The sequence below is a fragment of the Archocentrus centrarchus genome, chromosome 19 (assembly GCF_007364275.1).
Source record: "Archocentrus centrarchus isolate MPI-CPG fArcCen1 chromosome 19, fArcCen1, whole genome shotgun sequence".
In the NCBI taxonomy this organism is placed as follows: Eukaryota; Metazoa; Chordata; class Actinopteri; order Cichliformes; family Cichlidae; genus Archocentrus; species Archocentrus centrarchus.
In genome coordinates, this window is record NC_044364.1 from 14893688 (window position 1) to 14907446 (window position 13759).

A 13759-nucleotide genomic window follows, 5' to 3' on the forward strand; every position below is an offset into this window, starting at 1 on the left:
TAACACAAACATGTTACATACATATAGATCATATGTTCATTGCTAAGAGCACAATTAAAAACTGTTCTGTTTTATCTATAGTCTACATTTAATCATTTCACATCTAACAAAACAGCATGCATGTCAAGTTGACATTCTTTCCACAAATAAAATTACCAATAAACCACCACACAGACAATTTTAACTGTTAACATAGGTCTTTATTCTTGACAGAAATATATATACACACACAAGTAGAATCACATTTTAGTGATTATATTTCATAATGTTTGACTTCCTCTGGCTGTTTTTCGGGATCTCCTCCTTTTTCTAAGTACAGGTCACTGTAGGGATATTGCTTGGGTGCCTGAAAAAGGACAAATGCTTAAATGAAAATGTGCACAACAACAGTATTCAACTGACTCTGGATAACTTTGTAACTGTAGACTTTGGAAAACAAAGGCAGAAGAGTAACATGCTCAAACTCTGGGACTGTTATACTGTATCTGCCTCTGACACCATGTCATTGTCAGAGACCTTTAGATTAAAAAAGTAAATCATACAAAAGTAAACTATAGTGAGTAAGCTAAGCCATAAAATTGAAAGAATGATGATGATCCAGCCATTTCAAAGCTGCTGGAAATTATCTGCAACAATGAGAGGAAGAAAAACAAACAACAACAAAAAAAACCCAGTACTTACAACAGGTTGGTATGATGGGAATTTCTCGCCAACGTAAAACATAAACAACATGAAGCCGATGAAACCAAACAATTGCTTGCACATTGTGGACCAAGACATGAGGGTGGGAGATGTATCCACACGGTTCCTGATGTACATGTCAAAAGCCCAGTGCATCTAAAAAGAGAACAATCACAGATTTACTCTCACATGCGATCTCAAACTGCCAGAAAGACTTATTTTGTCATTTAAGTTGATTTGTGACAGCTCAGAAAATTGCATTCTGCAAAGAAAATAGGGTCTTTGTGCAGCTAGCCTGAAATGAACACAGTCTAATGCCATGTCCTCACTAATATGCACAACTTTTGCTCTGTATACACATAAGGATTTGACCCAATAACATTTTTAAAAAATGCTGCCTACCTCATTTTTGTCATATTTTAGCCTGAGGCCTATACCAGGAAGCAGGTTTAACAAACAACTCGGAGTTTGTTAAACCTGAGATGAAGGAAACTCAGTTTTTTCTGTTCCAGAAAGAGTGCTAACTTAAACTCTTGCTTAGTTGCTGGAGTAACATACTCTGAACTTAACCTGTTCACTGGTAGGTTTTCTTCAATAAACTAAGTTTCTCTCTGACTCCTCCCCTCCTGCTGGAGCAAACCAGCTGACTGACACCTGGTTTCACTTCCTCATTCATAAAGTCCCTATTAAAGTGAATTAATTTGCAGAAGTTTACATTTTACACTGAAATCCCAGTAAGATGTTAGTCACTTTCTGTACTTAATATGAGCGCTTTTAAGATCAATCAATATAAGAACGGAGACAGCGATTACATCACAGGTTTATTATCAGCTCAAAATAAAATCTATAGTCCCCATCTTTCCAACTCTGTGCACAGTAATGCCACTGTCAGACTGTCAGTTAGTTCCTCTGTACTGGAAGCATTTAATCTATGCTACTGTAGCAATCACTGTTTAAACAAAATTTTTTTGCACAGACAATTATACACTTAACACACTGATTGTGATCAATCATTTGTCTTGTTGTAATCAATCATGTTGATGGAAAAACATCTATCATAGATGGATATGATGTGAATATTTGGTTGAAGATGAGGCTGAAATGACCAAGACTAAACTGTACTAAATGTGTTTTAAGTGACTTTTAAATGCAGCTGCACACAGTCTGTGTTCTGAGCATTTCATGGTGAAATTTGTTCATAGATTCATTCATGAAATGATGTCAAACGACATTTTGAAAGTTACGGTGTCTGAACCCCAACATATTTCAACTGAAAAGTCACCTCAGTCAGTCTCAGTGGGTCTACCCAGGTATCAGTGATTCTGAACCACAATCCACTTGCATGGTTAGATGGATCCAAAATGGACACGGATGATAGATTCAGATGGGATCACACCCATATCCTAATCAGATCTGGTCATTTCCAAGCTCATCCAGTTGGGTCTGTTTTAGTATCCATTCATAGTAGCTTATTTTGTCATGACACAAACTGTATTCATCATTTAAAATGGCTCATCCATCCAAAATGATACTGCAATATCTAAAATCTAACTGAAAGCTCTATAAAACCTTACATATTTCTTATAATGTTTTCGTTTACTTATAAAACTTTAAGTTCATTAAAATTGTCCAGCATTTTTTAAGAGAAATGCAAAATAGGTAGTATTACTGTAATGCTGTAAAACGTCTCCGCTATGGCTGTAAGTGTAAGAGAACCATCATCTATTAGTGAAGGCTGATGCTAGATCAAATTTAAAATGGGGAACATTAAAGGTGTGTTTTTCTGGAAGTGAGGGCAGTGTTCCTGTCAGGTTACAGCAGAATACCTAGATTTAAAAACCAAATTTAAAATTAGGAATCCAACTTCATCTAATGAAAATTCAAGTTGGGTAAATGATGACCATTACAAAAAAAAAAAAAAAAAAAATTAGATTTTATATCAAACTTTTATGTTCTACTTCATACTTTTTTTCCCTCCAGTTTTTTAAGATAAACATCATGGTCCACACAGACACACATTCATGTTCCTTAGTCACTGAATTATAATGGAGATTATGCTCTTTATTTACTTGTGGCTATGGTGAATCCTGGTATCGGAGCTCCACTGGTGATGGCCTTCTTTCTCTATTCATGCACATGCTTAACTCAGAATCAGAGTCAATTGAATTAAGCCCGATCAGCAGTTCAGGAACAGAAATCTCAGAGTTGTCTATCGTAGAGTTAATCAACAGAGTTTATGATTGCACAGAATTTTCTGAACCTACTTCCTGGAATAGGGCTTTATTCAGAATAAACTGACTTTTAGACATAATGACAGCCACCCTGATCTTCCACCTCACAGAATTGTATCAAACACTATCACTCCTTCCCATAACCCACCTTCAGGAGACAAGAAAGACATCAGGCTTGAATACCAGTGAGGGATGACTACACATGCGAGGACTACTGGTGCATAAATATTCAGAGTAATGGACTTAACAGAAGTCTTTATTTTTCCATCCATCTCCTCTCCATTTAATATACAAAAACATAGCAGAAAAAAACCCTTGAGCAGGTTCCACTTAGACAATCTAGACACAATTATGCACTTAAAACCGCATAATTACTGCTGCAATGCATTTCTATTAGTCAGCTGCCATAGGAACCAATATCAATATACCCGTGATTTATTCAGGAAAAAGCCCACAAGCAGCTGTGAATATCAGTCAGTATCTTACCGGCTCTCCCCAGTTCCTCCTCAGGTCAGGGTAATCCCATTGGTACCAGGGGTCTCTCTCCTGCTGAGATCTTTCTGGCAGTTTTGGGTAATCATAAAAGCTACAAAAAAACAATAGTTGCATATGATTTTCTTTGCTATCTTTTTGTTTGTTTGTTGCTAATGCTTGATGCTATAAGAATGAATAAGCTGCACGCTCATTTTCGGGGTCTATACTAGCGCTAAAAGCAGTTAAAACTACAAGAAACGTCACTTTTTGTTTTAAAGCTCACCCCTCTCCATTGTCGGGGTATGGTTCGTAGTCCTCAACCCTCATGTTGTATTTCTTTGCAGCTGCGGCTCTCTCCTCGGGAGTCTTCGGATAAGGACCAGGCAGACTGTCCTTTGAAAAACCAGAGGCTGAAAAAGCAATAAAAATAGTAGCAGTTAAAGCTCGCTGGCTCAAAAGAAGGAAGACATGACGATTTTATTCTGTCTGCCTGCAACCTCATACAAGAGCAGCCGCCAAGCTAGCCTAAGCTAACCTTAGCATGTCAAGGTTACATCCATAGCAGACTAAAAAATTAAAGTTTTGCTATACATTTCCAGAGAAATTCATTATACAGGTCTACCAAAGACTAAGACACAACTAACCCGCTCTACATCCCGACAAAAGCGCTGAAATACCAGACCCCTTTCCTTTAGAGAGGGCTTGGGCCCACCGTCGGAAACCAACACCAGCCATGTTTACTGGCTGCTGCTGTTTGACAGACTCAGAAGTACGCATGCGCAGAATTTCAAGTACGGCTCGGCATAAGGAGCAACTCCATACATACGAGCTGGAACTATTCACTGAAATAAATAAATAAGGCAAATAAAAGATTAAATACCGTCAGTGCACTCGAAAAGTAACACGCTAATACCAGTGAGGGAAAATACTTCAGCACATCTAATAAAATACTGTCCTTAAACACAGTTTTTTGATAGTATTTTAATTTTAATTTTAATGTTACTTAAAATTAAACATTTTAATTTTAACGTTACTTCATCGTTCTACTCCAGTAATAGAGAATATTGTTATCTCACAGCTGGAGCAGTAGTTACTTTACAACAAACCTATTTTATACATAAAAACATATATGAAGATTTTATAAATGTAAACACCATCCTAGGCTTGATATTTCCAAATTGGTTTTAGACCTTCAAAATCAGTGTAGTTTTGGCTGTTTCTTAATATGCATTTCAGCTGTTTATGAGTTATTAGATTAGAGATCAGGTAAAACTTTATTAATCCCTTTAGGAAGATTCCATCAGGGAAATTAGAGAAGTTCCATCAAAAGCACCTCTTCCTTCTAAACTTCTCACATTATCACTTAATTACCCAATTTACAAAAAAGATGGAAGAAAAGTTCATAACAACATAGATATTTCTTTCATTCAGTGATTGACCTTACAAATCTTTGTAGAGACCCAACATATTCAGAAACCAAATAACTAAACGCCACCAATCTATTTTCACATCACAGTTGTCAGAGGCTGGGAGGCAGGTACATCCTGGACAGGTCACGAGTCTATCGCAGAGGGGATAAACTGTTCTTTCTCTGCCAGCAACAACAGTGAAATGCTATGTATCCAGGGATCCATCAATACTGACAGTCTAATAATGTCATATATTATAAACTATTGGGGAATATGATTTTAAATGGAGGGCTTTTATATCATCAGTGGTACTTTCATATCAAATGTAGAAATAGTACTGGAATTCTTGTGACAAACTAAAGTAACAATAACCAAGTGCATGTTTTATTTGTATTTATTTTTAAATAGCAGACACCATCACATTAGAAAATAATGTGGCAGTGACATAAAAACTCCTTGTGTGGCAGAAGGGAACTTGTCCTCAGAGTGAATGCACTGAATGCTCCAAGACATGTTCCTCTTCCCATCAGATCCAGCTCAGGTGCACATGTGCATTTACTGGGGGATCATCATTCTGCCACCGGCAACAAATTGAAGAGAAAATCCATTAGAGAAGTTCAGCTATGTCCTTCTCCACTTTCTCAATGGGGCAGTGAAGTTCATATCTGCAGCAAAGGGAAGATATTGAACTTAGTAAAAGTGAAACCACATTAAGGGGTTTAACTCACGATATGACTTTACCTTTTGAAGGGCATGCCATCTGCAGTGATGAGAAACTTCTCAAAATTCCAGCGAATGTCACTGACTTTGATTGGAGACCAGTGGAGTTTCTTTATGTCTCCAATAACAGGGTTCACAAATGGCAAAGATTCCTGTGGCGAACAAGGAATGACATGGTATCTGAGTTTTTCAGGGTTAAGCCTCCGTAGCGCTGATAGGAAAAAAATAAACTATATGGGTTATAAATCCATCCAGTGAACTTATATGTTCAAGCCTTCAATAAAATGCATTGTACCTTCAGAAAGATGAAAAGAGGATCTTCGTTTAATCCATTCACCTCAACCTTGGCAAAGACGGGAAACTTTGGCACAAATCCCCCACCAGGTCGGACATACTTCAGAATATTGAGTGTTTCATGATTCACCTCTGCAAAGACAAAGAAAAAGTTATTACTAATGTGTCAGAGTGCTGCACAATGCATCTAACAAAATTAATGCCCCTAATAAACATGGGCAATGTTTCAAATAATGAGGTCAGTGTATGTGGAAAAGCTCAGATTTCATAAAGTTTTTTCTTCTCTTGTCTCATGATGTCAATGAGAAAGGATGTCCTTAATAAGGTCATCTCGTGACCTGTGCATGATGTGCATGTGAGCACAGAAGCTCAAACCTTCTGTTTGTGATCATTCAGAACTGAAAGATGGTGGTGGTGGTGGTGGGGGGGACCCTGGAGTATTTTGAATTGTGACTTATGCAAAGATACTGTAACAGAGTCCAAGAAGGAAAAACCTAGAGCTGGATATGAGCAAAATAGGTCCCTATTAAAGTACCTACCAGGTGACTGGAGACCAAACTGGTTGCAGGGGAATCCTAAGATAGTGAAGTGGAGGTTGCCAAACATTTCCATGAGTGCATTCAGTCGGTGGTACTGAGAGAACAAGGCACAAAATCAAATGCCTTCAATACAAGGAGTTAATGCAGTCTAACAGTAATCAGTCACCTCTTGCAGGTTATTACCTCCTCTATCGTTGACCCTCAGAATGTGGCAACATTGACGATGAGAAGCACTTTACCTCTGTAGTTACCGAGTGGAACCGGCTGTCCATCCAGGGTCTCAGCAGAGAAATCATAGACTGATTTATTCGCCATGCTTGTTCTTTAGCTTGTCTGTGCGGCTGCAGTCAGTCAAGAGTGAGTATTCACTCAACGATCCCGTTGACTCGTCTCATCCACTGAAACATAACTCATGGGTCAGCAATTGTTCAGCATGACTGACTTCATTGTCCTTCTGGGCAGAGGTGATCTGGCAACATTGCTAATTGTTCAACACTTGTGTACCAGACATGTAGCTGTGAATGTAGTGGCAGTCAACGGGAATCGGGAAATGAAATATTTAATATATCTGGGTCTGCAGCTTTCACCTGCACCCTAATTTCTGAACATGGGACATCAGCAGTAAAATTCAGTCCTTACCTATTTTTTTTTTTACATTCTACAATTGGAGGACAATTTTGGCTTTTTACTTTAGTTTATAAATTTCTGTTATGTATTTAAGAGAAACAAGTATTAAACGATCAAAAAATTAGATTTATGAGACTCAGGCATCAAAGGTACAGTTTTTATGACATATTTTAGTTGCTGTGTGCTATGGTTGGTGCAATTCTATTACTGGAGCCTGAAAAAGTCAAAGTCAGTTTCAGATCAGATTAAATTTATAGTAATTTAAACTACTTGCCATCCAAGAAAACCATTTATAATTATTTGATCAAAAACGATATGCTAGCATGATTAAAATTAGAGTAACAGGGTTGCACAAGTTCATGGCTGAATGGATCTATTACTTTTATTAGTAGATTATGACATAAATGTGAGAAATAAATACTCAGGACTACAGACAGATATATTGATATTTTCCATTTTTCGAAACATATGTTTGTAATGTTTGTTTTATATGTATGGCAACAGGGTTGCAAATAACTGCTAGTATTAGTGTTTTCTCAGAAAAAGATGCAATGGAATGCAATGGACTGTGAAAGGGATAGTTAAATAAAGGAAGGAAACTTTGAAATTAATGTGTCTTTGGTAATATGGGTGACAGGGCTGCATTAGTTAGAGTGACACACTCAGTCAGAAAAGATTGTGGATTATTTTCAAATTCATGGGTGCAGTTGTAGAATTGCCCACATTTCTGCGCACAGTTGTATAATTACAAGTTAGAAGAAGTTGATTTTGTGTTTAAAGTTAGTACATGATCTTTTTAGTCCTTGCTGATAATCTCTCTATAAATGTTATTTTGTAAATTAGATTTAGGTTCTGTATTAATCTGGAACAAAGTCAACACAGTAATTTTAGAAATTTGCATGAAGTAAACCAAATCTTTAATTATAAGAACACCCGGAGGCCTTTAAAAACCATTACCGAGCGCTTATTTATTATAGCAAATCAATGTATAAATCGCCTTGAAGCTGACCATTGACGTCAACCCGGAAAATTACAACAGCTGAGTTCAAGTGTTCCCTGTAAACCAGAAAGACTATGACTTTATCGAAGCTAAGATGTGAATTCTCGTGCATTTGTGCAGCGAACCGTTACAAATCCGTTTTTTAAAAAATACAGTCGCTGTCCCTGATATAATGGTGTTGTTTGCTGGTTTAATTAACAAATCTCAACCGTGCAGAATTGGGGTATTTTTGCTTCATGAAAGGAATGAATAGCAATAGTTCTAAGTTGTTATAACAGTTTGAATGTTTTGAAAGTAGGTTACCGCCTCTGTCTTTGTCTAACCATCCTGTCATGTGAATTTACTTTACATGGCAAGATTTTAAGAGCCTCTCGTGTTTTAACGCATATGCTTCCGACTGTCCCTGAATGCAACATTGGGTTTGGGTTACACCTTGAGCGCTTCACAAGATGCTAAGGGAAAATATATTATTTTGGCATCCGTGGGAAGAACGACACGTCCTTGGAAACGCAGTATAACATAACGGATTCATAATGGATGAAGAAGATAAGATGCGAACGTAAGTCCCTTTCAGAGGGAGGCTTTTTTTTGCATCTAAAAAGCGTCTGGATTCGTGGCCCCGGCATGCTAGCTTCTCGGCTAACAATGATAGCCTCCAAGTAACAACGAGTCAGTCAGAAATGCTGCTCCAATTTATTAATTGCTGCTAACTTATTTTAAACTACATATCATTGTGACAGGGCTGCCACATCGCTATCTATTGCCAGTATCAGTTGCTGTTATTCTGTTTCCCCTTCAAAATATTTCATGAAATTTAACAGTGTTTATAGTTCGGTTAAGCTGCTTTGCCAGACACTGTACGGCAGAGTATCAAAGTTCAGGTTTGCTTTTCAGCAGATGCTATCTTTTGGACTTGCCCTGGGAGGATGTACTTGTTCCACATATTTTGTGCTATTTGCCGCTGCAACACCTTGTCAGCCTGCAGAGGGTGAGCAAGCAGTTCCACAACCTCATTAAGGTGTACCTATCCAATTGCAGGACTTTTAATCTGGCCCCGGTAAGTGCTGATGAGTAATGACATGATTTCCAGGTGCATTACATGCTGTTAAAGAGGCCTGCCTTCTGTTCTTTTGTGATATTTACAGACTTCACCATGCATTCCCAAGGAAGCATTTTGCTCCATGTTAAAAGACAATAAAGTTCTCCAGAACCTGTCACTGCAGAACTGTTCAGACTGGGTGTCAGACAAGGAGTTGCTGCCAGTTATTGGACAGAACCAGCATCTGCAAAGGGTGGACATGAGCGGGTGTGCATGTCTCACCCGCCACTCCCTGGTGGCTGTATCCTTGAGTTGCATGCACCTGCAACACCTTGGCCTGGCGCACTGCGAATGGGTGGACAGCCTGTCCCTTCGCAGCCTGGCTGACCACTGCGGGGGGCTGCAGTCGATCGACCTTACCGCCTGCCGCCAGCTGAAGGATGACGCCATCTGCTACCTGGCCAAAAAGTGTTCAAATTTGAGGTCTCTTTCGCTGGCAGTCAATGCCAACATCACTGACGAGTCCGTGGAGGAGGTGGCCAAGAACTGCAGGGGTCTGGAGCAGCTGGACCTGACAGGTTGCCTGCGGGTCAGGAACCAGTCCATCAGGTATGCCATATCTTATTTTAAAGTGTATTCCAACTGACTTTGAGCTGTTCTTTCCCACACTTTATCAACTACTTCACTTGCTCACCCTTCCATATAATCTTCTGCATGCTGTGCTCACAGGACTCTTGCAGAGTATTGCCCAAAGCTGCAGTCGCTGAAGGTGAATCACTGCCACAATGTGACAGAGTCCAGCCTCGATCCTTTACGGAAGCGCAATGTAGTGATTGATGTTGAGCCGCCCTTACAGAGGGCACTGGTACTTCTGCAGGATGTGTTAGGGTTTGCTCCTTTTATCAATCTCCAGATATAACAAGCTCACACAGGTAGATAAAATCAGCATTTCATATACTGTAATATATGTTTCAATTCTCTTTATATATAAATATATTAATAAATACAGCCAAAACTCAGCCACAGTGAATTTTTCATGTTTATTTAGATAAGACTGGCAACAACAGACTGATTTTAATCTGTTATTGTGTTACAGGTGTCTTCATAACTGACTTTCACCTGCGTTGCGTGGGCATGTGTTGTTCTGAGAAAGTTAATGAAAACCTGAATGTGTTGCACTAGAGTTTTTGTGGAATGTGTTCCATGATATGTGTGTAAGAAGGACTTGAAAATGTCATGAGTGACAAAAGCCATGTAAGAACTGCTGCCTCGTGTTAAAAAAAAAAAAAAAAAAAGATATCACTGCACTATTACTTAATCATTTTGTGTCATGGGTATAATGTGGCTTTATAGAAAAGCAAGTCTAACCAAAGGACAGTAGATTTTTTTTTTCTTTTCTTTTTTTTAGTTGACAGTAGATTTTTTTTTTTTTATTTTATTTTTACCAACCTGTCATCTTATGTTTCATTTGGAAACCTTTTAAAAAATGTTTGAGTTTAATTAAACATTTCATTTTGCATATGTTCCTGCTTATAGGGTCATTTCAACCAAATCACACGAAAAGCATTCTGGCACTTACCACTTATTATTTGTTTGTTCAGATTTTATTATCTCCACTTCTGAGTCTTCTGCTGTCACCAATAAACACTAAAGGTGGATGCAGTTTTGTTTCCGGTGCTTACCGCATGTCTTCCTGAAATGATCCTGTCTCCTCAGGATGAGCTGTAAACGTCACTGCTGTCAACAGTTTTTAAGTGAAAGCTGAGATGAATTGCATGGCTACATGTACTATGAGATAAGTAGAAAAATAGAATTTTTCTGTGATGTGAGTGAAATTGCCCTTTACTTCATAATGTTAATAATTACATAGGTTTTGAAGAAATGTAAGAATTTATTATGACGTTCAGTCCCTTAAATAGCTTTTGTAAAAATGACCTGTCAAGATGTTGTTTCCCTATGAATTATGTAAGTAATATTAAATTGTGGAATACCACCAAAAATGACTTTTGTTACTTTTCTTTTGGACAACAAAACATGAATTTGCTATGACTGAGTTCTCTGTTAGTTCAGCTTTTACTGTTTTTCTTCTTTACAAAAAAAACCCCCAAAAACATTTTGCAGAAGTTGTTGAACTAGTTTGAGATTTTTGTGCTGCTTTAAATGTGAAAAAGGGCTGCTGCCCTGCCACTACTGTGAGGAAATTATAATTAAGTGAGCTGAAATTGCCTGAATGGTCAAACATGTCGGATAAGGGACTAAAATAATAATTTTTTTTTTTAAATGTCCAATCTAATGATCCAGGCCCACATGTTATTTCACTTTGTTAATCTGTGGATATGTGCCCATATATGAATATGTGAATGGCACAGTTGCTAATTTTTATGGCTGCAAAGCATGGCAGTGGCGTAGATAAACATGAACTTTGCCTCTTTCATTCACACTTGTTTTATGACTTAAACACAAGGTGGCAGCAGTGAGTCAGGCTGTTTGTCAGTTTAATTCTGTCTGCATGACTTTTGCACTACACAACATGAAATGTCAGAAATAGTTTGTAGTGTTTAAAGTGTCCCACTTCAGCATCACACTTCAGTATGGGGTGGGGGTGGGGGGTAGCTGTTCTATCTTTTTCAAATTTAGAGAAAAAGGTGTTTGACAGGTAAGTCAGAGTTAAATAGAAACAAGCTCTGTGATCCAGTGAATGTAAAGTAAGAATAAATGCTTCATGTTGTTGATGCAGCTACTTGTTAAAAATCCCCCTTACAGTTTCCTCTGGTGGTCCAATTGGCAGACTGCATTGTATCTTGTCTCCGTGACAACACAACAGGTCTATTTTCCACTTGATGGCATGGTTTACCCCATCTGCTGTGTGCTGTCCACAAGCTGAATTTGCACCGAGAGAGTTGCGTGTGAAGGGCTTCAGGGATCGACCGGCATCCTTCTGTTGGCTGTGTTGATCATCATATTGTATTGCTGTCCCTCAGTGGAGGCTTCACTGTGTCATTAGTTACAAGGTAAATCTTGAAATTTCAATTTCTGCTGCATACAGAGGTGTAGATGTCCACATTTAAACAAACAGTGAGAATTCTTTCACTTTTTTTTTTTTTTTAGCAAGAGTTTAAGTTAAGACTATTGACAGCAAAAAAGATAAACTATCTTGATATCTGACAGTAGGACAGGACACTTACTGGCACAAAATACTCACCTTCAGCCATAATCGGTAGCCCAGCAGTTGCTTATGTTTGTTGCTGCTCAGCAGTCAGTGGGTTAAAAACATTTCAGACTACATTCATCATGTAGGACCTCAATTAGCATTGATCTGCAGGGGGGGAAAGAAACATTGCTGCAATATTATATACCACGGAGCAATTTCAGTTCCAGTGATTGAGTGTGTGGGGGGATTTTTCAAACATAGCCAGCCAAACATATTTTGTCATCCTGTCAATAATCTGGCACTTGTCTAAATTATTGATCAATAGCAACTGATCATTTTATACCAAGGCACAGCAGTGAAGTTGGTTCATTGTAATGCAGTTTTAGCTTCTGGCACTGGGTAATATATTGTACTTATTAAAAAATAAGAATAAATCTAAGTTTAATCTCTGGCTGCTTTCAAAGTCCTTGCTGACAGAGAAACTTATGGCTGCTGTTCAGAAGATTGTGAGTTTCATTTATGTGTCCTGAGGCAGCTGCTTCACATAACAAGGACTATTCACAGGCCTTCCTCACAGCAGACATTAGGAATTGTTATAGTGGAAAACATAGATGTGCAGGTATTATTGATGGCTCGGTTCTGGGAATCACTATTTATGCTTCCAATTTTATTTTGTTTTCCAAAATAAAATCATATCTAGATTGCCAGTTTCAGTTGCAAAAAGTTTTAATAGCCAAAGATCAAGTAAACTTGGGGCCGAGGAGACACATTTGTGCCCGTCAGATTAAACACTAACCTTTTCACCCTAAATCTGATTCTACACATTCAAATTGAATTACAAATTAAATTTTTGCAAAATATTTTGTTTAATCACTATTATTTCTAGAGATTAACTAATTGATCTACATTTTGATGAGGGAACAAAAGTCAACCTTCAACCCCAGACTGAAGCAGCTAAATGGAATCCAGTCGCCATTAATTGTATTATTTACACCTGTGCTGTTCCAACTGTGCCATGTCAAAATGTTTTCACTGAAAAAGACCAATTAAAGCTGTCATATTCTTATCAAAGTCCCAAATCACAGTTATATATTCTTCTTTGTTTGTTTCCAGTCAGTGGGAATCTGAAAAAACAAATTAATCCCACTTTCATACTGGAATAATTAGGAATTACTTTCATTTGTATGTTTTCTCTGACACTGACAGAAATGACAGGAATCCAGATTCTTATCATTTGCTTCCTTCTGGAAACGCACAAATTAGCCACTGTATGCAATTTTTATTGATTGTCTTGTTTTAAAGAGCATTAAAATGACAAAGACCCAGCCTTTGTTTTCATTTTGCTGAGGGTTCTTGAGACAATCATATCCTTGGCACAAATGATTTCCTGATACAGAAATATCACTCAAACCAAAAGAGAAAAAAAAAAATCATTACTACCACAGCAAACACATCCATCCTTCCACACATACATGTAGTTGTATGAACATAATGCAAATGGTGAATACACACTGTAAGCACTTTTTTCCTTTACTGTACTTTTATGTATCTATCGGTTGACATTGTATTAATGTTTGCCATTTGTGCTCTATCC

The 13759-nt window shown here is 37.9% G+C and overlaps 3 protein-coding genes across 4 annotated transcripts; 1 reads left to right on the forward strand and 2 right to left on the reverse strand.

The window, feature by feature from the left end:
- Nucleotides 1-178: 178 nt before the first annotated feature.
- On the reverse strand, nucleotides 179-4163 carry ndufb8 (NADH:ubiquinone oxidoreductase subunit B8). Its single transcript, XM_030755182.1, has 5 exons — nucleotides 4031-4163; nucleotides 3670-3796; nucleotides 3399-3498; nucleotides 682-837; nucleotides 179-346 (listed from the first exon to the last, which is right to left on the reverse strand). Exons 1-5 carry the CDS (start codon nucleotides 4161-4163, stop codon nucleotides 254-256), a joined length of 609 nt encoding a protein of 202 aa, XP_030611042.1. The 3' UTR covers nucleotides 179-253.
- A 1073-nt stretch (nucleotides 4164-5236) lies between these two features.
- On the reverse strand, nucleotides 5237-6693 carry gpx9 (glutathione peroxidase 9). Its single transcript, XM_030755482.1, has 5 exons — nucleotides 6532-6693; nucleotides 6349-6442; nucleotides 5811-5941; nucleotides 5537-5667; nucleotides 5237-5460 (listed from the first exon to the last, which is right to left on the reverse strand). Exons 1-5 carry the CDS (start codon nucleotides 6661-6663, stop codon nucleotides 5403-5405), a joined length of 546 nt encoding a protein of 181 aa, XP_030611342.1. The 5' UTR covers nucleotides 6664-6693; the 3' UTR covers nucleotides 5237-5402.
- Nucleotides 6694-8385: 1692 nt separating this feature from the next.
- Nucleotides 8386-10289, forward strand: fbxl15 (F-box and leucine-rich repeat protein 15). 2 transcript variants are annotated; one of them, XM_030755350.1, is made up of 5 exons: nucleotides 8386-8534; nucleotides 8870-9032; nucleotides 9121-9623; nucleotides 9744-9946; nucleotides 10111-10289. In XM_030755350.1, exons 1-4 carry the CDS (start codon nucleotides 8509-8511, stop codon nucleotides 9931-9933), a joined length of 882 nt encoding a protein of 293 aa, XP_030611210.1. In that variant the 5' UTR covers nucleotides 8386-8508; the 3' UTR covers nucleotides 9934-9946; nucleotides 10111-10289. The 2 variants fall into 2 exon arrangements, with proteins under 2 accessions (XP_030611210.1, XP_030611211.1); XM_030755351.1 differs by having other exon boundaries at nucleotides 8873-9032.
- Nucleotides 10290-13759: the final 3470 nt, after the last annotated feature.

Coding starts and splice junctions, on each gene's coding strand:
- ndufb8 (XM_030755182.1), bottom strand. CDS start 4,163: ATGCGTACTTCTGAGTCTGTCAAACAGCAGCAGCCAGTAAACATGGCT. Junction 3,797..4,030: donor TTTGTCGGGATGTAGAGCGG/GTTAGTTGTGTC, acceptor TTGCTTTTTCAG/CCTCTGGTTTTTCAAAGGAC. Junction 3,499..3,669: donor TACCCCGACAATGGAGAGGG/GTGAGCTTTAAA, acceptor GTTTTTTTGTAG/CTTTTATGATTACCCAAAAC.
- fbxl15 (XM_030755350.1), top strand. CDS start 8,509: ATGGATGAAGAAGATAAGATGCGAAC. Junction 8,535..8,869: donor GAAGAAGATAAGATGCGAAC/GTAAGTCCCTTT, acceptor TTTGCTTTTCAG/CAGATGCTATCTTTTGGACT. Junction 9,033..9,120: donor GGACTTTTAATCTGGCCCCG/GTAAGTGCTGAT, acceptor TGATATTTACAG/ACTTCACCATGCATTCCCAA.